Source organism: Parastagonospora nodorum (genome assembly GCF_000146915.1).
Source record: "Parastagonospora nodorum SN15 chromosome Unknown scaffold_1, whole genome shotgun sequence".
Taxonomy (NCBI): domain Eukaryota; kingdom Fungi; phylum Ascomycota; class Dothideomycetes; order Pleosporales; family Phaeosphaeriaceae; genus Parastagonospora; species Parastagonospora nodorum.
In genome coordinates, this window is record NW_001884549.1 from 2,139,032 (window position 1) to 2,155,164 (window position 16,133).

General features: G+C 51.5%; 8 protein-coding genes across 8 annotated transcripts; 4 read left to right on the plus strand and 4 right to left on the minus strand.

Annotated features, from left to right (window-relative positions):
* Positions 1-525: 525 nt before the first annotated feature.
* On the plus strand, positions 526-1,716 carry SNOG_00968 (hypothetical protein; the record flags this gene model as incomplete). Its single annotated transcript, XM_001791579.1, has 5 exons — positions 526-733; positions 788-992; positions 1,063-1,131; positions 1,182-1,536; positions 1,585-1,716. The coding sequence occupies 5 exons, from the start codon at positions 526-528 to the stop codon at positions 1,714-1,716; spliced, it is 969 nt and encodes a 322-aa protein (XP_001791631.1).
* A 330-nt stretch (positions 1,717-2,046) lies between these two features.
* On the minus strand, positions 2,047-3,369 carry SNOG_00969 (hypothetical protein; the record flags this gene model as incomplete). Its single annotated transcript, XM_001791580.1, has 1 exon — positions 2,047-3,369. The coding sequence occupies one exon, from the start codon at positions 3,367-3,369 to the stop codon at positions 2,047-2,049; it is 1,323 nt and encodes a 440-aa protein (XP_001791632.1).
* Positions 3,370-4,125: 756 nt separating this feature from the next.
* On the plus strand, positions 4,126-5,021 carry SNOG_00970 (hypothetical protein; the record flags this gene model as incomplete). Its single annotated transcript, XM_001791581.1, has 2 exons — positions 4,126-4,542; positions 4,641-5,021. 2 exons carry the CDS (start codon positions 4,126-4,128, stop codon positions 5,019-5,021), a joined length of 798 nt encoding a protein of 265 aa, XP_001791633.1.
* Positions 5,022-5,426: 405 nt separating this feature from the next.
* Positions 5,427-7,094, minus strand: SNOG_00971 (hypothetical protein; the record flags this gene model as incomplete). The annotated part of the gene is made up of 1 exon (XM_001791582.1): positions 5,427-7,094. One exon carries the CDS (start codon positions 7,092-7,094, stop codon positions 5,427-5,429), a length of 1,668 nt encoding a protein of 555 aa, XP_001791634.1.
* Positions 7,095-7,608: 514 nt separating this feature from the next.
* SNOG_00972 (hypothetical protein) lies at positions 7,609-9,086 on the minus strand (the record flags this gene model as incomplete). Its single annotated transcript, XM_001791583.1, has 3 exons — positions 7,609-8,469; positions 8,517-8,848; positions 8,960-9,086. The coding sequence occupies 3 exons, from the start codon at positions 9,084-9,086 to the stop codon at positions 7,804-7,806; spliced, it is 1,125 nt and encodes a 374-aa protein (XP_001791635.1). The 3' UTR covers positions 7,609-7,803.
* Positions 9,087-10,178: 1,092 nt separating this feature from the next.
* On the minus strand, positions 10,179-11,534 carry SNOG_00974 (hypothetical protein). Its single transcript, XM_001791584.1, has 7 exons — positions 11,333-11,534; positions 11,202-11,252; positions 11,129-11,146; positions 11,058-11,074; positions 10,989-11,003; positions 10,597-10,935; positions 10,179-10,546 (listed from the first exon to the last, which is right to left on the minus strand). The coding sequence occupies exons 1-7, from the start codon at positions 11,380-11,382 to the stop codon at positions 10,434-10,436; spliced, it is 603 nt and encodes a 200-aa protein (XP_001791636.1). The 5' UTR covers positions 11,383-11,534; the 3' UTR covers positions 10,179-10,433.
* A 1,004-nt stretch (positions 11,535-12,538) lies between these two features.
* On the plus strand, positions 12,539-14,642 carry SNOG_00976 (hypothetical protein; the record flags this gene model as incomplete). Its single annotated transcript, XM_001791585.1, has 6 exons — positions 12,539-12,582; positions 12,630-12,788; positions 12,838-12,898; positions 12,950-13,345; positions 13,401-13,500; positions 13,548-14,642. The coding sequence occupies 6 exons, from the start codon at positions 12,539-12,541 to the stop codon at positions 14,285-14,287; spliced, it is 1,500 nt and encodes a 499-aa protein (XP_001791637.1). The 3' UTR covers positions 14,288-14,642.
* Positions 14,643-15,444: 802 nt separating this feature from the next.
* On the plus strand, positions 15,445-16,067 carry SNOG_00977 (hypothetical protein; the record flags this gene model as incomplete). Its single annotated transcript, XM_001791586.1, has 2 exons — positions 15,445-15,475; positions 15,598-16,067. The coding sequence occupies 2 exons, from the start codon at positions 15,445-15,447 to the stop codon at positions 16,065-16,067; spliced, it is 501 nt and encodes a 166-aa protein (XP_001791638.1).
* Between the last annotated feature and the right edge of the window lie 66 nt (positions 16,068-16,133).

Below are 16,133 nucleotides of genomic sequence, written 5' to 3' on the forward strand. Positions count from 1 at the left end.
TGGCGTCAAGGTATAGTTTTATGAGCCGCAAAGACGTCAACCACTGAGGACTTTGCGACCGTTCACCTCGGCGCTCTACCGAAATCGACGTCAAGGCAAACAACGCTAACAGCTAGACAGGGGCGCCAGCATCCACCATCCATCAGGCGACATGTTCACGCTATCCAGTCGATCCGTTTGAACTGCCTGACTTGGTTGATCTTCCGCAACGCCCTGGCTCCTTATTTCCGCTTCCACAAAGTCTAGGCCACAGTGCAACATCGCAAGGCTTTAGTTCCCAATCTGAAAGCCATGTCCAATAGCAAGTGCTATGCTACTGCTACGTCTTGATCACATATCCACGCTTCGAAATTCTGGTCGGTCTAGTATGAGCGTACGCGTGCAGCCGACCCAAGACCTCTCCTGGCCAGGGGCTTTGGCAGCACGCACGATGGAAATGCATTTGTATATGAATATACGAAGTGAGCACCCATTATAGTTTTCGTACGACTATACAACCAAACTTCTATGCACCACTTCCAAGCCATGTCTTTCAAGTCCATTGCAGTGTCTCTACCGTTGCTTTGGCGTTGTGCCACCGCACTTCCAGCGGGGCCCGGCTTCTTTCCAAATGGATCTACACCTTCGGCCACATCTGAGATACACTCTTCTTCGGTGTACGGTCTCATCGATAATTATGACGCGGGGAACTGGTTGAGCAAGTTTGATGTTCAAGACATCTCTGATCCTACACGTATGTAGCTGTCACGCACGAACATGGTTTTACAAACTGACGCACTCTGAACAGACGGCTTCGTCGACTATGTCAATGCTCAAGATGCGCAGAACCTCGGACTTCTCAAGATGCAGAATGGTCAAGTGTACATGGGTGTCGATACATCATCTCATCTCGACCCCAATGGCTCAGGCCGCAAGAGTGTCCGAATCCAAAGCAAGACATCCTACAACAGAGCTCTTGTCATTGCCGACATTGCACACGCGCCCGGAAGCGCGTGTGGTTCGTGGCCAGCATAGTATTTACAACTATCTTACCTGATGCACTTTGTTCTAATCAAACTTCAGCTGGATGGTCGGCGCAAACTGGCCTAACCAAGGCGAACTGGACATCTATGAAGGTGTCCATCTGAACACGTATGAGTTGACCAGGTCTTGCACTATCGCCATGCTAACTCCTCGATTAGGTACAACCAAGTCACCCTACACACCGCACCTGGCTGCGCGCCCAACGTCGGTCCCGGCGGCGAGCAGGGCAGTCGCGTTGCGAATGCAGACTGCGGTGCTGGCGGAGGCTTCAACGGCTGTGGCGTCTCGTCCAACAGCCCAGTGTCATACGGCACCGCGTTCAACGCAAACGGCGGCGGCGTTTACGCAAGTCTCTGGACAAGCTCAGGCATAAAGGTGTGGTACTTCGCAAGCCGCGATGTACCCAGCAATATTCGAAGTGGCAACCCTAACCCGGATAGCTGGGGCACCCCCATGGCAAACTACGGCAATGGTGGATGTGACTTTAACGGAAGGTTTAGGGACATGAACATTGTAAGTCATGGTACTGAGTATAGACGATGTTGTGCTAACGCTGTTTAGGTCTTTGACATCACCTTCTGTGGTGACTGGGCTGGTGGTGTATGGGGTTCAACCTCTTGTGCTGCGATCAACCCAAGTTGCAATGCGTACGTGGCGTCGCAGCCGCAGTCATTCTACGACGTGAGTGTCTAGTGCCTGTATGAACTAGGAACATAAAGCTGACACACCACAGACGTACTGGCTAATCAATTCCATCAAGGTCTACAGCGTGTGAAACCTTGGTTTGTGCCGTCCGGCATTCTTGCTTCCTGAATTTCTATACTTCCCTTTTGCTTGCACTTTGTGTTCGATTCTACGTACATACTTCACATTCGCTTAGGTATTTTTGATTAAGGCCTGGTAGGAGTCAGGGACGATCGCTCAATACCCCTTCTTCATTTTTCTTCATCGTTATGCTCGTGTTGCGAATCTAGCACACAGTTTTATCTTCTTTCATCTGTATATATTGCCATAGATCATCGATCAAACCTCTTCTATCGCTTTCTTCAGCGCCTCTATTTCACCCTTCTGCCACTCTGTGACCTTCCCTTGCCACTTTTCGCCTTTGCCGCCGCCCTTGACTGAACTCACTACATTCTTGACCTTGGCCGCCATGCTCTCCACCAATTCAGGTTTTCCTAGAACAACAAGTGAGCCAGCTGTTTTGACTTCACCTGAGCATAACACGACAACGCGCTCCTTGACCGCTTCCTTGATCTCGAAAATCACCAGATTGATAAAGTCCAGTCCGTCTGTGGGTCGATATGATAGTACGCATTCAATCTGGCCCAGCTCTTTCTTGATGCGCTCACCTTCGAACTTCGCGATCTCGGCCAACATCCTCTTCTCTCGCTTCCTTGCTTCAGATACCTGATCGCCTAGTCTTTGCACAGCGGATGAAACATCTGCTGGTGCAGCGCTCGTTGAGAGCGACACGGCGATTGAGCGCAGGCCGTTGATTGACTCGGTCGCCATGTTAATTGCGCGATCACCGGCAGTAAAGTACAAGCGACAATTTGTGCCTCGCACAGATGCCGTGTGGTGAAGGAGGATAGCCCCGATGTGTGAAGTCTGCTTCAGATGTGTGCCGCAACAAGCATTGTAGTCGAGATCGCCTATTTTTATGAATCGCACGACGCCCTTTTCTCTATCGTAGTCTAACGGCAGACTATCGCTGCCCTTGCCTTCTGGCGTTTCGACTGTGATTGACATGTTGCCTCTGATCAACTCGTTGCATTTGTTCTGTATGCTCCGAATCTCTTCGTCTGATGGCTTTCGCGGCAATTCGATGTAGTTCATTTCACCTGCGGCGCCCATGTTCCAACCGAGTGTTGGAAGGTCTAAGCTGTCCATAACAGCTGAGAGAAGGTGTTGCCCGGTATGTTGTTGCATGTGGTCCCAGCGTCTAGTGAAATCTACGGTCTGCTTCACTTTCGTGCCCGGCGCAAGAGGCGCAGGCGAGAAGTGTATGCATTGCAGACCATGGCGTTGAATACTTGTGATGGCAATAGGATCTGCCTTATCTTCGTTCAAAGGTATGATAGATCCATGATCCGTAGGTTGGCCGCCGCCCTCGGGAAACAGAACCGAATCTGCTAGTTCGACGAGCCACGTCTTCGAGCTTCCTGTTTGTTCAAACTTGCTTGGGTCGGTGGATTTCTTCGTCTTTGATTTGCCTGCGTTCGGTGCTTCCGGCGCAGTATACTCACTGCAAGAAACCACCTCAGTTTCGAAAGTCTGCAGATATGAGTCTTTTTGGCATTTCAGAGCACCAACAATGGTGGGTATGGGGCCTGCGACAGCCATGTTGAGGCTAGAAAACTTGTGCCCTTGAAAGAGGCTGGGAATGCGAATGATTTGGGAATTGTGACCGAATGATAAGAGACGGGATGGAAGATTGGAGAAGGCCGGGGAAATAGATTTAGTCAACGCCTTCAGTAGTGTCATCGATAGTCAATGCTCTAACAACTTAGAACCTCAGTCCTAGAACCATTAGTATGCCTATCAATCGCGCATGAAAACTATTTTACAAGGGCGTTGTAGGGCTGAGGAAGGGCGGGCTCTTAAGTTGAGGAAGAAGTGAGAAATAGTTAATCCAGCTAGACTGCGACAATAGTTTAATAGTAAAGAGAAAATGATTAGAAAAAGCTGCAAACGTCTCTAGGAAGTCTTTTAAACTTACTTTAAGACAGACTTAAGTAGAGCTATCTACACTTAGGATAATTCTGCATATAGAATTTCTGAAGCTGCTAAATCTCGCTTTTTCCGCAACGTGAGAAGGCGAGGTATCAGCGCTGAGCCGAGGCGAGCCTAGCCGCAGATCAAAACGTCAATCCCATGGCCATGTCGTTGCCCATCATCACTCTTTGCTGTGTCGCGCCAACCTGATAGTATTATGACTTGTTTCATAGCCCTGAGGTGTACACCAATGCACTATACCGCAATAACTTGCGAGAGTAAACAACGATAGACGCGACGTCAATGAGGATCCATGACGTACTTGACGCCAGACAGATTGAACATCTTTGCAGCTAACGTTGAAGATGCTAATACATAACCACGATGCAGATATCTAAGAAACCGACACATGCGGCAGTCAGTCGATTCATGGAAACTCTCCTCCCTCTAAAGGAGAATGACGTCCCACGACTGTACCACGTCCCGCGAAACACACGATACGATTCAGAGACGGCTGTCGTCGACCAGATAGTACTCAGCGTTACTCCCACGCCTGGCGTATACTCCTTTATAGGCTATACGCCTGACAACGCGACCCTCGATCCTTCGGTGCGCCCTTCGCCAACGCGTACTCGAGACCCACGAACCCTCTGCTTCCTCCACCGACCGTTCACGCTCGATCGCAGAAGCGTGCGCAGAGGAACGTTAGTTCTCTCGAGTCACAATTCCTTCGACGAGGTTCTCACGACGGGCTGGAATCCTTCGCTTGCCGCGCGACTACAAATAAACGTGGACGATAGTGTGTGTATTCAGGGATATAAAGGCGATCCAGAGAGGAGAACATTGGTCTCGTAGGCCCGATTTCTATGGCTCGTGATTTGCTCGTACATCGTATAAAGGAAGAATTTGGTGAAGCGGAGCTTGCCTTCGATGGACTATCAGACGAAATACGTGCCGTGGCGGTCATGAACGCATTCAACGATCATGAGGTGAAGCGTGTCCTAGAGGTCGCTTTGCAGCATGGGTGGGCGATGGCTAATGACGAGGCGCCTGGAAAGCATATACTCTACCTTACTGGACAACCGCGTGTGAATGGCATGGAAGCTGCGAAAGCACTGGGTATGACGGTTGTTTGCGTGGGTCACAGACCTGCGGAAGACTGGGGAATCCGATATATGGCTGCACAATTGCGTACAAAGTTTCCAACAGCAATGGTACATGAGGTATATGAAGAGGAAGAGCTTCGTGTTAAAGAGCCCAAAATTTCAGAGGAAGGTTGAAGCATTGTTGTAGATGTACATCTCTTCGACTTATACTATACTGACTGGCGCTCAAGCTATCATAAGTTGTGCGCCCACGGTTTGAAATTTCAGTACTTGTTGAGGACGAACATTATAGCTTTGCTTCCCTGGATATATTCAAAGTTTGAGGTACACTTCCTGAGGTTCCGAAATTGCCTTGAAGCTACCCAGCCTCACCCATGGCTATGCTGTTGACTCGACATACAAGAACTGAGCTGTTACATGCTGTTGTACCACCTTTCGAGGACAGTTTCTCATCTGAACATTCGAGGCGCATGATCGATTGACAGCTGGAACATAAATCCAGTATACAACATGTCCATCAATAATTACTAGCACAATGCCATCATCAATATCTACATATTCCAACACCATCATTACCATCTACACATGTCTCCGCCTCGCCCACTCAGCCAAATACTCCCTCCCCTCCAGTCTCCATGTATCCTCCTCAACATAACTCCCATTCTGCCCGCGCCCACTCGCCTGCAACACCAAATCCACTCCATGCGCGCTCGAATTATACACAGGCCACTTCGCCGCACCAATCGCATCCGGCGCGCCTCCAGCAATGAAGTTGATCCAGCGGGCGCTCAGTTCATCACTTAGGGCCTTGTACTCTGGCCACGGCCCATAGAAAGCCGGGTTCGCAAAGACGAACGCCACTTCGCTGAAGTGGCTGACGCCTTTGTATGCCGGGGCCATTCCGCCCTCGGTGGCAATGGGGTTGTTTTGCCACGGTCGGGTGTTGAAGCGGTAGATGTATGTTGGCGAGTACTTCGCATACTCGCGGGCGTCGGCGAGGCGGGTAGCGTGGTAGAAAACGTCGCCGACAATTGCTGCGACGCGTTTGTACTGGTAGCCTTGTTCGGCGAATCTTTCGGTGCCAGTGTTCAGGGGGATTCCCTTTGTAGGGTCGTCCGGGTAGAGGTCCATGATTTTGCGGATGACGGCGTCGGGGAAGCCGAAGCCGGTGTCGCGTTTGAGGTAGTCGAAGAGTTGGGTGTCGTTGTTGATTGCACCGCCGGCGGGTGCGTTGTCGGTGCCTTCGTCGCTGTTGCTGCCGTAGAGATGGGGGATATGAGCGAAGCGGCCAGATTTGAGAAGTTCGGTCGGGTAGGCAGGAATAACGTCGCCGTCGACAACGGGGTACCAGCCTGGTCCTTGAGATGGAGCGGCGAGAAGAGGAAGCATGTTCTCATATGGTACAGTACGCAGACATGCGAGAGTGTCTGCTGAGTCCGAGCAATTTGCCTTATTAACGATGTTGTCGTATATAGGCTGATACCAGTCCGATCCATTGTACCACGCGGTGGCAGCACTCCCAGACTCTTGAATACTTCTATGAAAGAGACCGTCCGTCTTTCCACCGTAAGACATGAGCAATTGTCCAACGGCGAAGGATCCTGCTGACTCTCCCATGATAGTGACCGAATCCTTGTCTCCGCCAAACGCCCCAATATTCTCAGAAATCCAAGCCAACCCTTTACGCATATCACGCAAGGCATTGTTTGTATTTCCTGTGCCTTGGATTTCGCGGGAGTATAACATCCCCCAGCCCCCTTTGCGGTAGTTGATCGATGTGGCAATGATGGGATTACCAATTTCGACCGACCGCTGTACCAAATAGCTCAAATTGTAATTAGATAGACCACTGGAGCCCACCTGATATGAGCCCCCGTGAGTCCATTCTAAGACAGGTAGCTTGGTGTAGGCGTCTTCAGAAAGTCCAGCAGGTCGGACAATGTTGATGCTGAGGCAATCTTCGCTAATCTCATCCCCACTCAACTCAGGATCAGGACACGCCGGCCCGTAAACCTTCGCCTCCCTTGTTCCATTCCAAGTCGAATTAAGAGCCTGAGGAGGACGAAAGCGATGTTCACCGCCCGTAGTTTGCGCGTAGGGGATGCCGAGGAAAATATCCTGATGGAAATTCGGCAGGTACGTGCCTTCGTACGTGCCATTGAGAACCTTGACGGTAGGTTCAACAGCAGAAGCAGCATTTGCTAGCAGGCAGACCTGCAGCGCGCCCAATTTCCAAGCTCTTCCCATGGTGGCGGGTTGTCGGATCGTGAAGGTCGCGAATCAGCTGCGGGTGCTCAACACTTCTTGTATGCTGGTACTAGTGGCAAGATTGGGTATCCCGGGTACGAGAAATACCGCCGGCGTGCCGTAGCGTGCACGTCCGACGGGACACTCAGGGCTCTGGGGTATATGTGAAATGGATGCGATAGTGCATCCTGAAGGGATGTGCAGCTTTTTTGTTGTATGGTGGAACGAACCCAATTCTGCGAATATCTCCAGGGTCCTCTACTTTAGAAACGTGTAGAGACAGACTGTTTCTTCGAATGCGCCAGGCTTACTTCGTAGGATGTGGGCTTGCGCTCTGCTCCGCCTTGATCGACAGACCAGGGACCAATTAAGGCAGGTACTTTTGGCGATCTCCGAGTACCACGAACTTGTTGTCGTCGTTCTGAAGAGTGTTTTTTTTTTTAACTTAATACATGTCGAAGTTCGACATGTACTTCCTTCATGATGAATTTCGATAGGAACTTTTGACATATCCCATGATCTCCAACCGTGAGGATGCTCGCGAACGCCCAGCTGAACAAAGACAGCATCGATATCGATACGCATTCTCCAGCATCGGAAATCAAACTGCCAACGAAATGGACATGCAGAATGAATCACATTAGGGTATCAAAATCCAAATACAAGACAAACAGCTCAATTTCCCTCCCCATCTTTGCCTCAAAACAGTTTAAACAGCGACTTTCTCTTTTTCTAATTTGTCGTCAGCGCCCCAGAGATCGCGAGCCAGTAATGCCATGGATGAGCGACTCACTTCCGTAGAGGTTTTTTGGGAGGGTACAGATGCCGGGCCAGCTGGTGAGAAATCTCCGGGCAACTCTGCTGGTAATTCTACTGGTAGACTTGCTGGCAGCTCGACTGGAGGGGGCTGTGGTGGCCCGGACCATTGTGGTGAATTGGGAACCATGTGCTGCGGCACGGGACTGTGGTAAGATGGCGCTGGGGAGGGCATTGCGTGTTGTGGTACTGGACTGTGGTAGGATGGCGCGGGTGACGGCATGCCTGATACATTATGGTATCCTGCGAGATGTGCTGGATATTGTGCTGGAGAGTTTTGGTTGTACGCCACTTGGACTTGTTGGTGATATGGTTGTGGTTGCTGCCACGCCTGTCCTTGTGGGTACTGCTGCTCCGGGTAGTATCTTGGTGGAGCTTGATAGTTCGGTTGGGTAAGTGGCGGTGGTTGAGATGGCATAGGTTCCGTAGCCCATGATTTGAAAACCTCCGTCATTAGAACCATCCATTCTTTGGGCGCGCCTTTGAAGTTGTACTTGATCGATCTATCCTTAAAGGCTATGAAGTAATGCTCTTTGTTGTAAGGCGAAAGAGCGACGTACTGTTCATTGATCAGCAACGTATTGTCACTGGCATAATTAGACTTACTGCTATCGATTGTGGTGCTGTATTATTCAGAATCGTATGCAACGCACTGTAGTGGCCATGGAATTTCCAGGCGATGTACCCGTTTGGGTACAAGACCAGCCAAGCATTATGTTTTCCCAAACATACGAACGTGGGCATATCAACTACCTTTCGCACGGTGTCCTCAAGTTCTGATGGTATACCGCCCCATATGGACCCTTGATCGGCAGCGCATGCGAAGTAGCTGAGATTCTGACCAAAGGTAACGAAGCAAGAACGTGGAGCATTCGAAAGGCCTTTCATCCATCGAACAAGATCCGGATATGTCGTTTCAAAAGACTTCTCAGTGTAGACTACAACGTATCAGTATGACTGGTGATTTTCATCATACTGATTGGCGTATCGTAGCGCAACCCAGATCTTGTGGAGCAAGGCGTTGAACGAATCTGCCTGATGCAACTTACAGAGTTTATCTTCACCGCTCAATGTCTTGCATCCAGCGTACCATAACGGGTCCGCGAGTTTGAAACTCTTTGGCGCTGGCGCAAGGGCTACACAATATGGTTGCGCAATCCTCCAGTTTGCTGACATGGAACTATTGAACAACTGCCGAAGCGACTGTGGAATGCCGTGAACTTGTATGCGCCGTCAGCTCTACTCCTGCGCGAAATTGGAGATATCCTACATTTCCATGTTTTTGGACAATCAAAGAAAAATGATCCGTCTGGACCAAATACGAAGGTTATCTCAGGCATCGCATTGTTTGCGCGATCGTCTTCGAGTGTGAAGGAATTATGGAGGCGCGACCGTCAGCGCGGCCTGATCGACCAAGGGCGTGTACGCCGCATCGCCCGTGACCGCTGGCTTTGTTGTGGCGCGGTGAGCTGCAGAGACGACACCAATCATTTCAGGGTGGGGTTCTTTTGTGCGCCAACATGACAAGCTGCCCGTGTCTGGGCCCAGCGAGCGAGACACGGGATTGGATGTGCAAGGTCGGCATGCAGCACTGCAAGTTTGCCGCTGCTGAGAAGACAAAACGATAGGAAACACCCGGGCAAGTTGACTAAGGTTTCGAGGCCAAGTATACCGCCGTCTAGGCTACTCAAAGAGAAGCTTCACTGTCGAAGAATTTCATCCTAAAGCATGCTTACTCAAAAATGATAAGATGTCCAGCCTGGTATCTAGGCGTTATCGTGGCATATAGGCCACCTTAAGTCAGCTGCAGTAATGCACTCAATACACTCATGTATAGTAGTGTTTACGCGTGAGCGCAGCGTGTCGTCTACCGGAAGGCATGCGAATTATACATTATGAGACTAGTGGACCATGTACGCCTGGTGAGAACGCTGGTGATAATAGTAGTAAGCAACTATGTAAGCATGAGCATCGCCTGGTGTCCTGCTCGAGCTAACTCGGGACAGCGAACCCTTTACCACAACCGGCGTGCAACGCGTTTTGCACCACTAAAATCCCGAAGGAAAGAAAAAAAAGTAAGCCAAAGCTATTGCATGTACATGAAAGCGTCGAGTCGAATAACAAAAAAGTAGTCCAGGGCAATGATCTAGGTAAACAAATATCCTCCAGCAGAAGACAACATTGCGAGGTTGGAGATGACACTATATATCAGCAAGCGATGAGGTGACTCTTTCTACAAGTATGAAGTAGACTCCGTTTCTTCCAATGGGTGGTGTATCCGAGAGCATTTTGACGACGGTCTCCATCTCTGTGTCGAGACGAATAGAGTCAGCCGTACAGCACCGTTGGTCACCTTACATGGCCGGCTTGAACTCGAATGTAAATGGGGAATAAGGGGGCTTTCGTGTGGCGGGAAGTATGCAAAAAGCGCAGACAGGAGGTGGTGGCGGTCGTTCAGGATATTGACGTAATGGGCGCGAGGTATGATATATCCAGAAAACAGAACAAAGGCAAGTACAGCGCTCAAAGAATAGTACAGCCACCACTCTTGTCCTTGCTTGTCTTAACTTGTAGCGCGACGCGGGCGGCTTCGGTAAAAGCCTCGTTGACGCCGCGGTTTTTCATGGCAGAGCATTCTGGGATTCTGTTAGCTAGTATAGGGCAAAAGGCAGTAACATAGTCATACCCAGGTATCGGAGGGCCTTGATCTTCTCTGCGATCCGAAGGCCCTCTTCGTAGTCGATACAGGGCTTCTCAGGCTCATTGTTCTCCGCATCATCGTCGTCTTTTTTTCGTAGATCACACTTCAGCGCGACGAGGACGAGCTTGACGCCTGGACAGTTCTCTGCGATCTCGCCAACCCATTTCGTCTCCACGTTCTCAAGCGAGTCTGGAGAGTCTACTGAGAAGCAGAGCATGATGGCGTGCGTGTCATCGTAGCTGAGTGATCGCAATCGGTCGAATTCTTCCTGTCCGGCCGTGTCCCAAAGGCTGAGTTCGACGTGCGTGTTGTCGATGTAGATATCTGCGACTTGACGTCAATGTGTGTTTCGTGTATGCAGAGACGGCGCAACAAACCGTGGACGTAGTTCTCTGCGCAGGCATGTTAGCATAAGTTCTCGAGTGGATCGTTTCCAATGCGCCTACCGAAGACTGTTGGCTCACTGTTGCGGACTATGGTCAGTCAGGCGCATGCGTAGATGGCGCACGTCACTTACTATACTGTCGGGAAGTATCTGCCGCAGTGTTAGCACCGTTAGTCTTTGATATGAATGTTGTTTCCCGACATACCCTCTTGTGAAGACATTCAGCAGTGAAGTCTTTCCGCTTGCACCGTCACCACTGCGTGCCTGTTAGCTATCTGTCGCAGCATGCCAGCGTCGCAACTGGGTCGCGACGTTTCCGCAAAGGACTCGACATACAGGAGCACTAGCTTGCGCTGTACGGACTTGGTTCCACCACACATAGGCATCGTGATGGCGAGAGGGGGTGGCTCGGCGTGCGATTCGTCCCGTCGGCTGGAGGAGTGCGCAGGCGCGTCTGCGATGCAAGGGGCGTCAACTGCAGGCCGGGTCTATACAGATGTCGGTCCAAAAAGCGAGGGTCGTACAGGCAAAGGAGCTCGAGTCCGGAGGTGATAGAGAAGGATAAGTAAGGTATAAAGGTGTTCCAGAAGCCGGGCTGTGGATGTGTGATGCGCAGTTCGAAGCCGGTCGGGCTAAACACTAGGTCAAAACTAGCGTAGCACAGCTCCACGAGCCTTAGAGACTCTCCGCCTATTCAGGAAGCCGACGCGCCGTGGTTGCTTGCCAATAGCACAAGTGCACGATACGTGTACCTATGAGGTCGTTGGAGTCGTGGGCGATAATGAAAATATTCCACGAATGTGCGAGACGTGGTTCATTAAGCTGCTGGCAAAGACACTACTGTACCTATGGCACTGGACCGATCGACGAACCATACCAAGGATTCGAAAGCCGGCCGGAGAGCGAGACGGTATCCATGCAATATAGCAGGGCATGTGGCCCTTCGATGCATGCTTCCATTTGCTTCGGCTGATCTCTGGCTATCATCCGGAGCCGCCCAGTAGCCGTGGTCGTTGTGTTGGAATTACAGGTTTGTTGCTGTATGTTGCTCGTATGTTTTTTCTTGGAGAAAGTGCTGCATTCTTTCGCAATACTACCATATTGGCTTCTTGCCGTTGTGAGTGTTGAAGCAAGTGAGGAAATTGACAGGGAATGTGATTGTTCTCTGCAAGTAAAGCGACATGGACTTGCATTGTATGCACAGCATCAGGTGTTTCTCCAACATGCAAGAACATCCTCAGCGTCTCCAGGGTGTCTTCAAGCTATCAGTGCGTGAAATCAGGTCTTTATTTTATCAACGTCGTTTTCACGAGGTGCGACCCAGCGCTAGCACTAGCGTCAGCGCTCCACTCGACCTTTCGCGGGGCATGTCCGCAGCCTCCCATGCTTGATCCAGAAGTTACACTTCTGCCTACCTAGGCACAACAACCTGCGCGATCACATCATCACTCAACCCAGCCGCCTCACGTTTGCAATCACAAGGCTTCTTCTCGACTGTAGAACCTCTACACCTGTCAATTCTACCTACCCAACGCCACAAACATGTCTGACGACGACGACTTTATGCAAGACTCTGGAGAGGAGGAGTGAGTATGCGGCGCACTTTTTCTAAGCCTACGCTGACAAAGAATAGGTACGACTTCGAGTATGAAGACGAGGACGAAGAGCAGAGCGGTGATGTCGACATCGAGAACAAGTATTACAACGCGAAGCAAGTCAAGGCCGACGACCCCGAATCAGCGATCGACGAGTTTCTTGGTATACCCGCGCTTGAAGAAGAGAAGTCCGATTGGTATGAAACTACATGAAGCTTACACCCGGCGTTTTCTGACCGCTAGTAGGGGCTTCAAAGGCTTGAAGCAAGCAATCAAGCTTGAGTTCAAGCTCGCGCGGTACGACCAGGTATGCACAGCATATTCAAAATACAAGGCTTGATTACTAACCTAGCAACAGGCAGTCGAGCACTACAAAGAGCTACTCACCTACGTCAAGTCTGCAGTGACGCGTAACTACTCAGAGAAGTCAATCAACAATATGCTTGACTTTATCGAGAAGGCGGCAGAGGACGCGGACGCATATCGATGCATGGAGAAGTTTTACGCCTTGACCCTGGACATTTTCCAGAGCACGAATAATGAGCGACTTTGGCTGAAGACCAACATCAAGCTGGCAAGGCTGTGGCTGGACCGCAAGGACTACCGCCAGCTGACAGACAAGCTCCGCGAGCTGCATAAGGCCTGCCAGCGAGAGGACGGAACGGATGACCCGAGCAAAGGCACATATTCGCTCGAAGTCTACTCCTTGGAGATTCTTATGTATGCAGACCAGCGGAACAACAAGCGCTTAAAGGTAGGGTTTATTGCCCTTTTTTGCCATGTGCATATGACGGCTGACGAAACGACAGGCACTATACCAGCGAGCGCTTAAGGTGAAGTCAGCTGTTCCACATCCCAAGATCATGGGTATCATCCGAGAATGTGGCGGCAAGATGCACATGAGCGAAGGCAAGCATGAGATCCCGAGACAGCGGTTCACTGCTAATCTGTAACAGAGAACTGGAAAGGGGCGCAAAGTGACTTCTTCGAGAGCTTCAAGAATTACGACGAGGCTGGCTCGCTGCAGCGAATCCAGGTCCTGAAGTATCTAGTGCTCTCAACCATGCTGTCGGGTTCCGATATCAACCCATTCGATTCTCAGGAGACCAAGCCCTACCAGAATGATCCGCGCATCTCCACCATGACCAACCTTGTCAACGCCTATCAGCGTGAAGACATTCACGAGTACGAGAAGATTCTGCAGGACAATAAGGACCTGCTACAAGATCCGTTCATCGCCGAGAATATCGACGAAGTAACCCGGAACGTGCGCACCAAGGCTGTCGTCAAACTCGTTGCACCATACACTCGCTTCACCTTGGCTTTCATTTCCAAGCAGTTGAAGATATCCCTCCCCGAGGTTCAGGAAATTGTGGGCTTCTTGATCGTCGATAAGCGGTTGCGCGGCAAGATCAACCAACAGAATGGAACGGTGGAGATCGAGAGTAGTACCGACATGGATCGGGTGCAGGCGATGCAAGAGTGGAGCGCCGCCATTGGATCTCTGTGGAAGTCGGTGTTGAACGATGGAGAGGGCTTCAAGTCAGACGAGAGCGGCTCTCAGTTCACGCCTGGCGGTCCCGGCATGGCTTGGGGTCAAGGCCCTATGGGAGGTAGCAACAAACCTGGCGGTAGACAGAAAGGCAAGGGTCACTCCGGCTCCGGACGCCTGCCGGGCGTGTCAAGCAAAGTATGACTTGCAGGTTAGGATGGAAGGCAACACAAGACGACCAATGACCAGGAATACGGGAGAGGGCCACGGGACGAGCAAGTTACACATTACCGTCACCGAGGCTTCATCGCACCTGAAGAGTGAGACAGGCTCCTCAGGACGGGCGCTGGGGTTGGTCTAGCAAGTAGCACAAGGCAAGACTTGCTTCCACATGAGCAGTAGGTTCTCGAAATGGCGTCTCAACAGCATCCGGGCGGCGGATTTGTTCGGGTACACACGTATGCGCCTCTACGACCGAGGGTCAGCAGCAGATCCTGTATGTAACATGGCCTCGTTCTCTCGTTGCAACCAGCCAAGAATCCCGGTTGCACGGTTATTGCGGGTCTCTGCAGCCATGGTGCAGCCCATTATTGTGATGCTTACCATAGAAGCACTGACCAGCGAGGTTACGCAGAAGCAGATTGACATGGCTCACTTACGACGGTGTCTGCAAATGCAGATGTTCTTTCTTCTTGTCACAGATGTGGTCCGGGGAAGCGGCACCGTCGAAGGATGCGAGCGTCTAGCGAACCATTAGCAAATGACAGGGCAGCTACCCAGGCCCCGTTCTGGTAAGGATGCTGGCTCGCTTAGGGCGTGGGGACGGTAACTGTGATATTATCGCCGGGTCGGTAGTTCTTTTTCAAGCGCCACGACGATGCGAACGAATCATGATATGCAGGCGGCCGCTGTGACAGCAGCGCTCAAACGCGAGAGTGGCCAAGCTTGGGCCTATGGTAAGAGGGGCAAAGAATCGCTTTTTCGACATGGGTCAGGCATCTTATGATGCTGTGTCGACTGCATTCCATCATGTAGCACAGCGTTTGCTGAAGACTTGCTGCCCTCTGCATGCAACACCAGCCTCTGGGCTCCGCAATTGTTCCGGTAGCAGTTGCTGACAATTTCCTGGTCGGCGCTCGTGATGAGAGACGTCCCGTGTTTACGGTTGATCCGTGCTCTCATATGAAGGTGATGAGGGAGAGTCAGTGGAGGGTACATTGGCCGAACCTGAGCCCATGAAGCTGCTAGTCATGATCAGATGAAGAAGCGGTAACAGATCTCCGCTCCATTGTACGATCGGAGGGGGGTTACCAGCAGGGCTTGGGGGATGCTGGCATTGCCTTCGCCCATGGGCAGCAGCCATGGGTGCTTTTCTTTTGCTCGAAGGCCCCGGTAGGCGCTGATTGTGTCCGCCCTTGGGGACAGGAAGTGCTCCCTTCTTGTAGCACCGTCACGCCTCGCCCTCTCCTCCCTCCGGTTTCACTTGAACAGCCCCATTGCTCCATGTGCATGAGGCGGCTTCGCACTGACGAGATCGATACTGTGCCCGCCCCGTCTTCCAGGCTCTCGGTGCAACAGCGAGTCGCCGTTTCAAACCGCCAGGACGAATGTGTTGCCGAGTGCTTTGGTGCCTGGCAGCCGAGTGAAGTCGACTGGCACGCCTCGAAGATCACGCCTGTCTCTCCCATATATTGGCGTGCCCCTGGGGATCATTGGGTATCACAGCAACGACACAGCGTCCAGCCCACCGCCACGGCAGCCCGTACCTACTAAAGCCAGACGTGCCCTCGGCCCAGCAGCTCGTGGACGAATTGCTGCTGAGAAGACACATCGCGCTGCCGAATCTGTTGTGGAATCGACCATCCAATTGCCATCGAGCGCATCCCGTCACGCTGCTGACCGTCACCCAGTACACAGAGAGTGGAGCGCACACACTGGTGGGGGAAAGGGAGAGCATCATCGCACGCAGAGACACCTCTTCTGATCGACGACAACGCTGTTTGCCAGACACACACCGATATCGACGCCGCGACAGCTTGCACGCAGACAC